The sequence below is a fragment of the Theropithecus gelada genome, unplaced genomic scaffold (genome assembly GCF_003255815.1).
Source record: "Theropithecus gelada isolate Dixy unplaced genomic scaffold, Tgel_1.0 HiC_scaffold_15884, whole genome shotgun sequence".
Classification (NCBI taxonomy): Eukaryota; Metazoa; Chordata; class Mammalia; order Primates; family Cercopithecidae; genus Theropithecus; species Theropithecus gelada.
In genome coordinates this window covers 1,802,769-1,817,946 of record NW_020257641.1, presented here as the reverse complement: position 1 = coordinate 1,817,946, position 15,178 = coordinate 1,802,769, and the positions used below count along the sequence as shown (strand labels likewise).

General features: G+C 48.7%; 1 protein-coding gene across 1 annotated transcript in view; it reads right to left on the bottom strand.

Moving 5' to 3' along the window:
- Positions 1 to 352: 352 nt before the first annotated feature.
- Positions 353 to 15,178, bottom strand: part of LOC112617150 (macrophage receptor MARCO-like) — a 59,779-nt gene continuing 44,953 nt past the window's right edge. Inside the window, exons 9-17 of the mRNA XM_025373889.1 lie at positions 13,276 to 13,374; positions 13,131 to 13,166; positions 12,540 to 12,638; positions 12,384 to 12,446; positions 4,408 to 4,452; positions 3,178 to 3,276; positions 2,578 to 2,622; positions 1,743 to 1,919; positions 353 to 623 (exon numbers count right to left, since the gene is read on the bottom strand). Of these exons, the coding sequence (XP_025229674.1) occupies positions 490 to 623; positions 1,743 to 1,919; positions 2,578 to 2,622; positions 3,178 to 3,276; positions 4,408 to 4,452; positions 12,384 to 12,446; positions 12,540 to 12,638; positions 13,131 to 13,166; positions 13,276 to 13,374 (797 nt within the window). The 3' untranslated portion in view covers positions 353 to 489. The remainder of the gene's footprint in view (positions 624 to 1,742; positions 1,920 to 2,577; positions 2,623 to 3,177; positions 3,277 to 4,407; positions 4,453 to 12,383; positions 12,447 to 12,539; positions 12,639 to 13,130; positions 13,167 to 13,275; positions 13,375 to 15,178) is intronic.

Sequence of the window (15,178 nt, the reverse complement as noted above, 5' to 3'; positions counted from 1 at the left end):
AGGCAGGGAGCTGAGATAGAGCAAGGACCCGGGGGCAGGTGGAGTCAGGGTGGAGCACAGAGCACAGGGCATGAAGAGAGTTCATGTGTGTGCTGGAATGTTACCAGGTCACGGTCAGGGGAGGACAAAAAAGGGGAGAGAGAGCTCACCATGAGAGATGTATGTCTGAATGACTGAAGAGATGGTCAAGACTAAGGTTGACCATAAGTGACCTTCACCTTCTGTGTCACCACTTCCACCCTCTCCTTCCCCTGGCTATGGACATGAGAGAATTCAATGAAATGTTGTGGTGCATGGAGTGGGCACATCAATGGGGATGAGAGGTATGAACACACTGACACTCAGCCACAGTCAATGATGTTGAGCTTTATTAACGGCCCCTCTCCGGAGGCTGCTCAGTTGTCCCTAGGGAACTCCTCAGAGATCTTCTGCCTTCCCATGTGTGAGCCCGAGAACACTCAGGAGCAGAGCAGTGAAAGGGTTTCCCGGTCAGATGCTGCACTCCACGCCTGCGTCCTCCTCATGGCTGCAGTCGTGAGAGCCCCAGTTATTCTTGCTGCAGTTCCACAGGGTACTCTCCGTGCCCCGACACTGAACATTATCCAGCCAGATCTGCCCAGTGCCTTGATAAAGAGAAAGCAAGAGAGAGAGAGAGAGAGAGAGAGAGAGAGAGAGAAAGCAAGAAGGGTAGGATTAGTCATAGCAAAGCAGCCACATGTGTGCCTGGGAGATTCCATCCGGGATAGACTGCCGAATTTTCTCACAGTCATTCTGGCCCATTCTGGCCCAATGTGCTGATGGCTGGCTTAGCCTACCTTTTTTTTTTTTTTTTTTTTTTTTAACAATGACTCTGCCTCCATTCTATTCTCTACCCTTTGACGAAAGTCTCATGCAAATATTTAATACTTAAACCCCACACTATTTGAAATATCTTCCTGGGGGGTTGGGGGTATCCTAATGTTTAGTCTCCTCCCTGCTAATTCACTCCTACTGTGTCCACCTTTCTCACATGCCTCTGTAATCATGCCATCGCCCTGCTCTAAAGCTAGCATTTGCTTTGGGTTGGAGTAAGGACAGGGAGCACTTGGGGTTGGGAGCAAGCGGGGAAACAGGCCTCATGTCCTGCTGGGGCAGCTTCTATGGCCAGAGAAAAGGGCTCTGCCTGGGGACTTAACTCCTTTGCTCAAGGTTTGAACTTTTGGCTGAAAGACATAGGCTGAGTCTCTAGCATCTGAAGACATTTCCCCCAAATTTTAGTAAGTCCCTGCTCTGATTTGTTTCCTCTTCCCTTCCCATCTTCTCTTTAAACATGATCACAGCCAAGACTGCTGGTCAATCCAGGATGCTAGTTTGCAGATAGCTGGAGTGAACATCTGTGTTTGCCTGCCCTGAATCTTCTCTCTGTTCTTCTAGTTCCAGCAACTCATCTGTCCTTTGGAGAGCCATCTCCGGCAAACACCCTCAGCCATGTGGCATTCTGACTCCAGGGCTGGATGGACATTGACTGAAGCAAGGCCAGCCTTTACTGTCAGCGCTGGAGAAGACAGGTCATCTTTCTGCTGGGGTGGCCAAGCTGGAAGGACGCATACCTGGAGCCCTGTGCTGCAGAGATTTCTGGTTGCTTGGACCAATTCTTTTCTTTTAAGGCAAACCACACTGAGTCACTCGCCAACACCCCACCAGCGAGAGAAAGCCACATCCACACCTCTGAGGAAGAGGCCCTTGGCTGGTGACTCACTTACCAGCTCCCACTTTGTACAGGGCCCTTCCTCTGGAGTAACCCAGCATGCGGCAGAAGACAGTGGCGTCAGAATTGTGCCATTCATCATCGCAAATGGTCCCCCAGATACCACCGTAGTAAACTTCAGCCCGGCCTCGGTTACCACTGCCAACAATCCTGACGGACACTGCGTTTTCACCTGGGTGAAGAAACACACGTGGGAGAGGTGAGGAAGGCCCCTTGGCGCTTTGGGTAAGTGTGGGCTCTTTCTTTTCATTTTGGAGTTCTACAGTTAAGGAAAAGAAATACCCCTGCTTGACTGTCACCAGAGCCTGGAAGATCCCACTTTACAGCACCCACCCAACCTGGCATGCAGCCTCCGTGCACCTGGGGCCTGCGGGCACAAGGCCAGGGGGGCAGGTGCCCCTGTGGCTGGTTTGCAAATTGCATACACCAGGTCTTGTCACGTGTTGTGGAGAGAAAAAAAAGAAAAATTGATAAAAGAGAAGGAAGGAAGGAAAGAATGGAGGGAGAGAAGGAGGGAGAGAGGGAAAGGAAGGAGGGAGGGAGAGGAAAGAAAGAAGGAAAAGGGGAGGAAGGGAGGGAGAGAGAAAAGGAAAGGAAGAAGGCGAAAGGGGGAAGGAAGGGAGAGAAGGAAGGAAGTGAGAGTGGCTGGGGAGGGAAACTGCTAACTGCTGCTGTGTGCCGTGGGCACGCTCATTCACAGGACTAGACCCTCAACTCTTCCCCAAAATGAGAAATTTATTTGAGAACCGTCTTTTCCCCCAACACACACAATTTTCAGGTACAGAATTGACTTTAAAGCACACATTAAAGAGAATATAAATAGTGATTACCTGTTTCACCTTTTTCTCCCTTTACTCCTCTCTCCCCAGAAGATCCTGTCATGAGGAGAAAACCCACACGGTTTGAAAGAAATCCAGGCAGGATGCCTTTGCCTGCATTTGCAGGAGTGGGGAGCAGGTGGAGGGGTGGGGGTGGTCAGACTCTCCCTGGGTCTCGCCTGTGGCCTGGCATTGTGGGTACAGGACGTCCTGTGGGTGTCAATGATTAAGCAGCAAGAAACGGGCCTGAGCTATAGCAAGAGGGGTTGAAGTTAGATTGGTGAGGGACGCTTGGTCTGGTCAGGGATATGGAGTGGGATGGGCTCATCTCCTTCATGCAAACCGTCTAGGGGTGTTGGGTCATGGGGCATGGCTCAAGTGCACATTCATATCCCTGCCTCGGATTCTAGAGCTGTGCCTAATCCACTGCTGTGTGCTCCACGCCTAGGACAACCCCCAGGCAAGACTTGCCAATTAAGGAAATAAACCTCTACCCTCCTGGGTTCTGAAAACCCCCAAAACTCTTAAAACAGGGCATTTCCTGTTTTCAGGTACAGAACTGGCTGTAAAGCATAGTCCTAAGAACCAAGGAATCAGATACAGAGGCCTTACCTTTCACTCCCTGGTCTCCCTTCTGGCCAGCTTGTCCAGGGGCTCCCTTGGAGCCTGCCAGCCCCGGGCTCCCCTGTCCTCCCTTCACACCCGCAGGGCCTGGAAGGAGAGACAGTGCCCTGGTCAGGTACCCTGCTTTGCCTTTCCAAGAGAGACCCAAGGGCCTTGCCGTTTAACAAAAGAGTTATTCTTAACTGCCAGACCGCCCCCATGGCTGGGCTATCTGAACGTTCAGCCTGTCTTTGGTCCATATGGGGGCTGCACTGGTCTCTCAACTCTTAGGTAAATGCTGTCGAGAACAGGCAGGCTAAAATAGCTGGTGGTATTCCACAGATTGTTGGTCCTTCTGGAATTACATAGTTACGTGGAAGTTCTAGCCACGCTGGGAGAATTTGCTAGAATGTTTCTAAGCCTCGATGTCTCCTTTAGTGAATTGAAATAGTAACAGAGGCCGGGTACAATGGCTTACTCCTGTAATCCCATGCTTTGGGAGGCCAAGGTGGGAGGATGACTTGAGGTGGGGAGGCCAAGGCTGCAGTGAGCTATCCTGGCACCACTGCACTCGGGCCTGGGTGACACAGAGACTTTGTCTCTAAAAAAACTGAAAAAACAAAACAAAACACAACACAAAATGGTAATAGAATATCTAGCTTAGGAGGAAGAAAAGTTGTTCAAGAAATGTGTCTGAAAAATTTCACTTTTGCACTCACAGGGGCAGGGCTGTCGAGAGGCCTAGAAACACCCTGCAGCTGGTGCCGGCTCAGGACCCAACTGAAGCACAGGCTCTGGAGGTGAGGATAAGAATAAGAAAGCCCAGTGACAGGCAGTGGGAGGCAGACAGGAGAGGCTTGGGGGCCAAGAAGAAGAGGCAAGTGGGCCACAGCTGAGGCGGGGAAGCAGCAGCCGTGGATGGAGCAGAAGGGGCACATCTCCATGGCAGCTGTACAGCCTGGAGCCTCCGCCTGCACCCCTAGCTCTCCTGACATTTTCCCCCTTTGCCATCCTCAGCCCCTGCCCCACAAGCTACACCCCTCAGGATGCTGAGTTCCTGTTATTCCCAGGTTTTGCAGTGGAGAAATCTGAGACTTGAGTGACAGAGCCCTGGAGTCTTAACCTCCACTTTGGAAGAAGGTCACAGCTGTGCGTTCAAAGTCAACAAGACCTGCCCTCTGAGTGGGCAGGCCTTCCCCGTCATCACTCTGAGGGATGAAAATGCAGTCAGCCCTTTACCTGGAACTCCTGGTTCTCCTTTTCTTCCTTGCTGTCCTTGAAGTCCTAAGATCAAAACAAAAAAAGGGGGGGAGGAGATAATAAAACTTAGATATTAGACATTTTTAATCTTAGACAACCTCTACCTTTTGTCTGATTAATGCAGATGGAAAGATACATTGGTTCTCCACGATTGTTTAAAGCCTCTTCAGCAGATCATAAAAAGAGACAGTCTGCAGATGAATGAGAACAGGTATACGGGGGGTGAAACAGCAAGGTACTGGATGAAAGCCTGGATTAGACAGACCTCAGATGCACCGCTGGCCTTCCCTGCCCACCAGTAACCTGACCTGGCGTCTAAACCCAATCCCGTTCCCTGCTGTTGCATTTATATTGGAAGAGAATTGGGAGATATCTGGTAAATAAAGTAATTGCCAAAATAAAGTTATTGCCAAAAGACTGTGGAGGGGGCTCAGTGGCCACCAGGAGCTTTGGGGGTCCTCTCCCTTAATAGATGCTCTACAAGTATTTGTTGGTTTATTTCATTGCGGCCCCCAGTGGCTAAAGATTCACATGGCTAAAGGGTCTAATGTCCAGAAAATGGAAAAATAATAACCACAATCATTGGTGATTATCCTATTGTAGTTAATGTTAAAGTTGCCCCATTCTTCCTTCTTTCTGTCCATTCATCCTTTTTTTTCAGTAAAGTTTCATGGAAGACCCACTGTCCCCAGCGCCCTGCTGGGTCACTGTGAGATAATAATTTGTCCATTTAGCAAGATCATGTCCTCTTGATTCTAAGTGCCAATATTTATTTTATTTCAGAGAAATAGGACTCCTCAAAGCAGTTACACAAACTTGGGAAAATGCAAGCTCATTATTGACTATCAATAAAAGTTACTAGAGGGTAACAAGGGGAACACCAACAGTGAGTCATAAGTATCTGTGCCCCTGGCCAAGCACGGAGCTCAGTCAACCTCCTTGCAGTTGCCTTGGGGAAGTTTCTGCCGCCCTGCCCCACCTCTCACTTCAGTCCCTGGATTTTCCAAGCACCTGCAGTGTGTTGGTTAGTGGAGGGAGAGGCAAGGGGCTGGCAAGACTCTTCAGGGCCCCTTCTTGGAATAATGAGCAAGAGCAGTTGTGAATGCCCCTGAAATCCAGGGGCATTTCAGATCCCACCCCCAGGCTTGGTGCTGCCTGGGGAGGAGGGCGGGAGAGCCAAGGCAACAAGAGAAGCAGGAAGCACCAGAAGATTCTGAGAGGGCATGTACTTCTGTTCCTCATGTTAGGGAAAGGGACAGAACTGAGGCTGGGATAGGTTTTTGTAAGAGCTGGAGGTGCTTAGAGGTCAGCCCCTGGCAGACGGGCCCTAGCTTACACTGGGCCATTTGTGTACACACCTGTCCCTCTGAATAGAATGCCTCACCCCTTTGGTTCACCTAGAGAACTCACATTTAGCTTGTAAACTCTGCAAAGATGATATCAGATGTCACCACCTGTGAAGCCTTCCCTCTCTCGCCCAAGACATGATATCCTTTCTCCCAAGGTATTAAAGCAAAGTGGTTCCACAGTCTGACAGCCTGGGCTTGAGTCCACTTCTGTCTTATACTGACTTTGTGACCTTGAACCAGGTGTCCCTGCTCTGAGCCTCAGTCTCCTTCTCTGAGTCTCCTTGTTGCCTCCTGAGGCAGTTGTGAGGCTGAAATGAAATTGTGTGTGTCAAGTGCTGAGCCTGGTGCCTGGCCAGTGCTAAATAAATGATGTCACAGGACCCTGTGCCCCCTCCAGGTGGGGGAGCACCTCAGGTACTGAGGTTGAGTCCACACATGAGCACCAGGATTGCTGCACAGCTAGCACCCAGCAAATGTCTTCTATTGACCTGAAGGGCTGAGCTGAGATTGTCCAGGAGAAGCGACAGATGTTTCCCTTCTGCTTACCTGCATCTGAACGGCATATGTCAAGATGGGTTAGGAGAAAGATCACATTCTATATGTCTATGATGGTGATGAAGTAGGAAACAGTCTACATCACAGTGTCTTGGGGTCCCTGAACCCTGTCTCTAGAGACATGCTCTTAAGGTAGAGATTTCTGCAACATGGCACCCTCTGGGATGCAGATAGAAGGGGCCGAGAGTCTGGATGTGGACTGTTTCCTACTTCATCACCATCATAGACGTATAGAATGTGATCTTTCCCCCTACCAGTCTTGACATACGCTGTTCACATGCAGGTAAGCAGAAGTGGCCTCAAAACACTGTGACCTCCCTTTATTGTGACCACCCAAAGAGATGCACCCCTCCAACTGTCCTCTAAAGCACTGAACAGTAAACGCCCTCTAAAGACAGGAATCATAGGAAAGCCCCTGTTCACCAGGTTCGTGGCCCCAAGCCTGACCCTCCCTCTTTGCTTCCCATACTCTCCCTTCCTAGCTCCTCACCTCCAGGGGACTCAGCATTTTCTGCTGCCTGCATTGTGCCAGGCACTGTGCCAGGGGCTTTACATACATTGCCTTGTTTGATCTTTCTGCCACCCTCCAAAGCAGTGTGATTTCCCTCCTTTACAGAGGAGAAAGTACACCCTCAGAGATGCTAGGTGAGTTATCCAGGGTCACATAGGAATGAATGGGGAAGTCGGGGCTGTCACCCAGGCCCAGCCTCCCACTGTTCCCTGAAGACACCTTTGTTCCACTAGTACTAGGCTCACTCCTCTCCAGAGTTTCACTTGGTCTATGCACTTGGTTCCCAAGACACCTCCAGCCTTCCTGCAACCATTTTTCCCCCTAAAAGAGGAGTAGTCAAACTAGAGTATACATCAGAATCATCTGGGTGCATCTTGTTGGTAAACAACTTGCTAGGGCCCACCCAGAGTCACTGATCCAGTGGGGCTGGAGTGGGAATCCAAGAATCCACATTACTAACAGGTTCCCAGGTGATGCTAATGCTGCAAGTCTCAGGACCACATTTTGAGTAGCACTGCCCTAAACAAGTCTCACTCATTCTTGAGGGATCAGCTCACAGCCCACCTCCTATGAGCAGCCTTCCTTGTCTCTACAGGAACTTACAGCCCCTCTGGCATCTGAACCCTCCCAGACCCACAGTTCATATGGCAGAGGTTGGACCTTGATGAAATGTCTTCTGATATGTGTTTAATGGGTATTGGAAATTAGCATTGAGGTTTGTGTGATTTCTCTCCAAGCCTCACTGGACTCTAAGAGAACACTGGCTGAGTGGTTGTTCATGGACTAATTGATGGAGGAACTAGTAATTACTTCACTATAAATCAAGGCAGCATCCTGATAGGATCAGCTCCTGCAGAGTAGAGGGAGAAATGGCCAAAAAAATAGGTTCCAGAGCTGCTTGTTGTAAAACTACACTGGAGAGCAAATAAATGCTGGATTTTTCTTCTTAACCATAAGTAAGCTGGCTTTCCCCGAGTATCACAAGCTTATCAAGCTGAGAGGGCTCCAAATATTTACTTGCAAAGTATTTTTACAGAAAAAATTTTCCCCCAAGAAACATGTGTTACCTTAGAAAACACATGCCTTCCAGTTGTTTAGTGTTGAGCTGGTATTCTGACTAAAGTCTTCAACTGTTCCTGCTCCCAGGGAAGCTGCCTATTTCAAACCTAGAATGCTGTGAAACTGTCAGGGATCTGGTGTTTTTCTACACTGCTTGCACGCCACAGAAAAGGAAACAGGATCAGCAAAGTCAAGTAGCTGAGCCTGTGGTCACCCAGCAGTCAGGGGTAAGTTCAAGTTGAGGCTCAGGTCTCCTGATTCTGAGTGAAATGGAGAAATTTCCAATACATTAAAATAACTTCCTTCCTTCTTCCCTCCCTCCCTCCCTCCCTCCTTTCTTTTCTTTCTTTCTTTCTTTCTTTCTTTCTTTCTTTCTTTCTTTCTTTCTTTCTTTCTTTCTTTCTTTCCTTCTTTCCTCTCCTTTCTTTTTCTGACAGGGTCTCACTCTGTTGCTCAGGCTGGAGTGCAGTGGTGCAATTATAGCTCGTTGCAGTCTCAAATTTTTTGGCTCAAGTGATCCTCCTCCTCCTCCTTCAGCCTCCTGAGTAACTGAGACTACAGGTACATGCCACCATGCCCAGCTAACTTTTTTGTATTTTGTAGAGAGGGGGCCATTGCTGTCTTGCCCAGGCTGGGGAAACCTTCCTAAATACCATGCCAACTTGGAGGCTAGGTGCTACCTGGCAAATTGAGGATTGAGTGAATAACTGACAAATTGGCCTTGTGGTAAGAAGTGACATGAAGGATAAGGGACTCAAAATTGGGGTATATGTAGACTTCTGCAGAGCTCTCTAAGAAACTTAGAGAAAAATGAGGAAGAGTTTTATAAATGACAATTTAGTGATTTGACTTAGTAGAATTTAATAAATTATTGGACTATCTCAGTACCTAGATATGAGGAATGGAATTAACTGAGAAATTATACCTGCTAATACAGATGAGAAACATCTTCCAATACAGATGAGAAAATGGATTTTGTGTTATTTGCACTTCGGTTTTGCCCGAAGAGGAAAATAAAAGGGCATGGAAAATTCACACTGTTATAGTTTAGACATAAAGGCCATTGAGATAAAGAATTTCCAATCAGATTTATGTTTTGGAGTTTAAATGTTTTGGCTGCTTCTAATGTTATTTCATGAGGTAGAAACAGTAAAAAGAGAAATGTCATGATTACAAGCTGAAATAGAGTCCTTTCTTATTTCTAAACAAATATTATATCAAAATAGCTAAGACATGCAGAGCTAAAATTGGATTATTCTTCTGCAATCGTTGAAAGTGAAAATGTTAGAAATACTAAGTGATGGAGACTGGACAGGGTCTGTTTCTAGCAGGTAAAAAAAGTGACCCTGAGAGAAGGTTCTGCATGCCTTGCTTGATAAAATGTGGAGGTTTTCTTCCCACCAGAATGGAAGGAATTTCCCCTTTGTCTTATTTAATATGAGCTGGCTCCTCTCTCTCAAGAGGGGCAAACAAGAGGAAGCATTTCACCTGAATAGGGTAGAGTATGGTCAGTGGCTGTGGGGGAGGTAGAAAGGCTTGGTGACCAAGCCAGGATTTACCCATTTATGGAGGAGTGGAAGGTGTGGCTGGGGTGGGGACAGGGTGAAGGTAACTGATTTCTCTCAAATCATACACTCTACATTCTTCCATAAAACCGAATCTGGAAAAGCACAACTCTGGAATCAGACTTTGGGATTCAATTCTGAATTCAGTTCATGCTCCCTGTGATACTGTGAGCAAAGGGTTTACTCTCTCTGAGCCTTTGCTTCCTCGGTTGTAGAGGAGAATGGTAAGTTCAGTGTGATCATAGGGGTCAAGACCCAGGCACAGTGCCTGGCCCAGAAGCACTGATAACAATGAACAGACCACTCATCTTTTAAAAATAATTAATGCACAGTCATGAAACCTAGCTGTCACCTAGGTCAAGTCAACACACAGTAATTTTTCTGTTTTCATTTAAAGTGGCTAGATATTCTCTTGAGAGATTAATGATTTTATTTGCAAAATGGGAAATATGTCAGTTTGGAAACCTGGCTTGATATATCAAAACTGGCCAAGCACTGCAGTGGCTTTAGTTTGGGGAATACCGACATCCGGACATTGACAAGTATACACTGTCCTCCATGATGGGGAGATCGGGCTTCCACTCTCCGCGTGCCCCTCCTTCTCCCACTTTGGAAGTTGTCAAATGTAATCTCTCCAGAAGTTTATTAGCCTGTGACTCCAGGATGATCTACAGACCCAGCCAGATTAGTCAGATTCCTATTGGAATTCCCCTCTGCGATGTGCATGTGGACTGTCAGCTACTTAGTCAAGGCAAACTTTTGGACTTGGGTGGGCAACCTGCACAGTTTTAGATAAATGGTAATTATCACAAGCCCCCAACTTGAAATGCAATTCCTCATGTTTACTTGGTCAGCCAGGGGTAACCCCTAGAATTTGCTGGCTGGTATTCACTACTAGGCCTAATTATTGGAGAACTCCATAAGAGTGCTCAACAGATATACAAGGTCTCAATGGTGATGAAATTAAAACAATCCCCAAGCTATGGGCCAAAAGTCTTTTGCTAAAATGGGTGTGGGGTCCTGGGTACATAACTAAGAACTGTGATAGGGCCTGAGAGCTTCATGTTTCCTCCCAGGAATGGAACAAGCTGCTACCTTCTGCTCTGATCCTTTCTGAACTGGGATGAAGGGAGGAGGTGTCACTCATCAGCACACCCTGATGGTGGGGCTGGGGAGGAAGACCTCATGATAGACTATACTAATAAGACCCCAAGCTTTGTCTTGTATGAGCTTAGATTTGAACCTGGCTGTGTCTCTTAATGGCTGTTTGACTGTAAAGTTGCGCTACGGAGAGTGCTTGTCCCACTGGTGTCAAGAAGATGCTCATTAGCAGGACTGCTTTTGTTCTGCAAATCCTCCCAAGATGCAAAGGGCGGGGCAGGATTCCCTACCCTCAGACTGTGGGAGACCCAGGCTTGGGGCTCGGAGACTGAGCACAGTGCTCCTGTGGGCAAAATCATGTTTTACCTCCAATACTCTTGGTTAGTCAAGAAACATTAGTCTAGCAGTCGGGGCGGGGACAGAGGGTGGCTACCATTTACAACCGAGAGATTAAAGCAATCATCTCCATGAAACCACACAGAAGGTTCAGGGGCAAGAGAGCATCAGGACTCATAGTCAGACGGATTCTGAGACTGGGGACCAGTGAAGATGGAATTATAAGATCAGAATGGACAGTGAACACGCCAGGAACGTCTGACGACCATACCCAGATGGAACCTTTCCCATGGTGAGACCTTGCTGGTGGCCTTCAGGTGGCATCCACATGGGATCAGGTAGCAGGGATCCTCCCATACCGACACACCATCCATAAAAAACACAACTGCTGTGGGGCTGGACAGATTACAAGGACGGAGAGGGTGTAAAAGCTGCCCTTGCCATGGCTCCCGACAGCTTTCAAAAAAACCCAAAAGTTCAGACCCAGGGTCCAAGGTTTGCCGGGAGGTGGTGATGAATGAATCAATCAATCAATTAGAACCGTGGAGGACCAGGTCCCAGTGTGGGTCTCTAGCACAGCATGGGGGGTGAGGGCATCCATAAGCATGACCTTCTTCTCAGGCAGAGGACAGGGGTGGAGGCAGACTGTCTACAGATGTCCTTGGCAGACATGCAGCTTTACATCATAACCCTGCCTTCCCCATAGCCCCTCCCGCCTGCTCCTGGCTTTCCAATGTATGCAACAGTTCTCCATAGAAATACCCAATCAGAGTGTGCCCACACCATCAGGCAACAGTCTCTCTGTTCACTGCAATACCCTGCATGTCTGAGGGCAGAAAGGCAGGAATTGGTCTTATGCATTGTGATAGTAGTCTGGACTTTCTAGACCAAGTGAGCATACTGCGACTGGACCAAACTGGCTTATAAAATAGACTATATTGGTACAATGGTTTACGACCTAGACTAAATGGACATGATGGTATATAACCTAGATTGGGTTGGCATTATGGTATAAACTCGTCTTTGTGAGTTTGGCTAGTGTGGGTCAGTGCTCCCAGGCTGCTCCCTTAGGAAAATGTGGAAGAAGAGTTTTCTGGATCCTCCAGCCTGAATCCAGACTCCTGGACCCCCTCCTGGGGGTCCCAATGAAGGGTCAGCAGGAGAGAGCAGAAACATACAGCTGGGAGGCAGACCAGGGAGATGGTATGAGCAAGGTGCTTTGCTCTCCTCCCTGATGCAGGATGTTTGGTCATGGCATTCAAGGCCTTTCATGAGCCATGAGAAGAGAAAGAACAGCCCTAGGCCGTTGGGCTTAAGTGGTCCTGGCAGGGGCAACTGCCCTCCATAACCAGGAACCTCAGAGGCCAAGGCGCAGAAGATCCTCTGCCTCCTCCGTGGGCCTAACAGGAGGCGGTTTTTCTCCCTATCCATCCTGCCACCCAGCAAGCCCACCTACTCAACCACCGCACCCTCTGTTACCTGTGTCCCCTTTGTTTCCTTTCAGGCCCGCGGCTCCTGGACTCCCGGGGCTCCCTGGAAGTCCTGGACAACAGACACCACAGAGGGCATAAGGGCTGGACTAGGCAGGTTTTCACACATCACTCTCTTTGCTCGCCACGGGACCCAGGATCTCACCTGTTAGCCCACGGGAGCCAGCACTGCCAGGCTCGCCCTTGGCACCTGGCTGTCCCACTGCACCAGGAGGGCCTGGAACACCCTGCAGTCCAGGTTGTCCTGAAAGGAAAGTAGTGACTGCCAGGCTGTGGTGGTTGGCAGAGGGCCCGGCTACCCCAACCCCTGGTGCTTCTGTTCTCAGCAGTGAGACATGTACCTCTTAACACCTTAAAGTCCTCTTGGCAGATTTAACACCTCTCTTTAGAAGCCATGAGCTAGCCCTCTTAGTAGTAGGAAAATGATTCTCAGCAACTTACTAATCTTTTCCATCTGCAGGGTTTGGGACTTATGGACTTACTAGGAGCTCTGGTGTGACTGTCTAACTTCATGCCATGGGTGGCAAAATGGGGTGAAGTCTAGAAAGAAACATCAGTGAGGCCTGCCTCCCTCTGGCTGCTCTGTTCCTGTTAGTCAGGGCCAGGTTTTAAAGAAACCCCAGGTGCTCTGGGTGAACACCAAAATGAAGCAAAAGATGGTGGAGCCAGGTCCCCAGCTTCACTCTGCCAGGGACAGTGGTAGCTGGGATGACGCCAAGATTCCTGTAGTTCTTACCTGGATCTCCTTTAGCTCCAGGAAAACCAGCCAAACCTAAGATGAAAAAGAACTTTTAGGAATTTTTTTTCCCTTTGGCTCAACCAGCCAGAAGAAAAAAGAGAAATGCCTAGAGGTCAATGGATGTGACCACGCGCTGTCTTACCTGGTGGGCCTGGCCTCCCTGAGTCACCTTTACTCCCCTGGGCTCCAGGAGGCCCCATGACCCCTGCATCTCCTTTCATGCCCTTGTCCCCTTTGCTTCCTGAAAAACCAAAAAGTCTCAGTCAGGTGTGGGAGGAACACCAATCAGGCCACCATGTCCTCCTCTGACACTTCCCATTCCACTGAAATCCTAAATCCTAAACTCCTTGGGCTCCTACTTGGTGCCCACAAGTGGAAGATATGACCGCTGCCCTCAAGGAGCGGACCACTCTGCCCCAGAGACAAGAAAGAAACTCATGAAAATTTGGTGAGGAGACCTGGTATGGCTGACAGTCAACAGAAAACCCTGGTCCCCTTGGGAGGGACAATAGCCCAGGCTCAACCAGCACTGTCTGGCTCATTTTCGTGTCTGCATTTTGGCAATTATTTGACTTCATTTCAAAAATTGAAACCTGAGTATTCCAAAAAGCAGATCCCAAATGCCGAGAATAGCAACTTTGAGGCGTCAACAGACAGAAAAACATTGCAACAGCTCATATTCCTGCCAGCACTTCAGACATGGGCTTTCCTGGTACCCAAGATTTCAAATTTTCCACTTATCATCAGAATTCAGAGCTCATCCTAGCCTGTCCCCTTCTGAGTCCTCTGTCGCTCCCTCGTCTCTTGCTGGTGCCTGGTGCATATCAATTGACAGAGGCTCCTCACTGGGGTAGGGCTCTGCGACTTCTTTGGTTTAAGGGTGGACTGCCTGGACCTTGCCAGGCACTCAATGCAGGACACTACTGGTAGGCTGCCAAAGTCCCACCATCAGCTGGGCGTCCGTGCTCAACTCCACTCCCCTGGGGTTGGGGAGAGTGGGGCAAAGGTCTAAAGAGGAACATCTCACTTCAACACAACCTTTTAGGCTTTCAAAAAGGCTTATTGGGAGGCAATTTTGTTAAAAGGCATTTATTGCTCCATTCTATGATTTTGATAATTCTGAAGCTGGGGAGGACTCAGGCATGACACCAACCTTCTCTCCAGTGACTTAGAAAAGGGGGCAGAGAGCTCTGAAGAGGTGAGGAAGAAGGGAGAGACCTGGGTCTTGGCATTGAGTGCTGTGAGTTCATGAGTTGTGAGGCTCATGAATCAGACCCCTTGAGATGGCTGAATGCTTGAAGCATGGCTGCTCCTTGAGGAAGACAAAGCAATCCTAAGGAACTTGGTTGTGGCTGAGCCGTCCTATAACAGCTGGAGGGGCAAAAAGCAGAGAAGGCTGTTCTTGGCCATTCAGAGTGTCCACTCTGGAGACGGGGCCAAAGGCACCTGTTAGAAAGCACTGAGAACTGTTTCCCTGGAGGAATCTGTTGGTGCCTTTTTTGCTGTGGGCCAGGACCATCAAGTTACAGCATCGCTGGGCCACATGAGGTTTCTTCAGAATGGTCTGGGCCTGCATCTGCATTGCTATAACTTCCACTCCCCAGCGAAGGGGATGGCTTTGGGAAGAGGGCAGTCAGAGGACCACATCAGTCAGAAGACCACACTCTGGCTCTAGCCAAGGAAGCACAGCTGCCTCTGACTTCAAAACTTTCCAACTGTAGCTAAGTAGTATGGTGAGGAAAATAAGCTTGTCCCCTGGGACTTCAAGTTGGTGGCTTATCTGTCTACTAGCAGGAAGAGAATAGGTAAAATCTCAGCACCATTGGGGTCAGGTCTCCCTTGGTTTGCACAGCCCAGCTACTGGCAGTGGATTGAGCAAGCCATGGGTAAGAGAGATCTCATGATCTTGGGAAATGAAATTTGGCAAGAGGAGGAGTGGGCTGGAGTCCTGAGTTTTGAAGAACTCAAACTGCTGCCTTTCTCTTCACCGAACACAGCGTTTCCAGGCCTGAGTCTTGGTGTGGATTCTATGCTTGCCTTTGTGA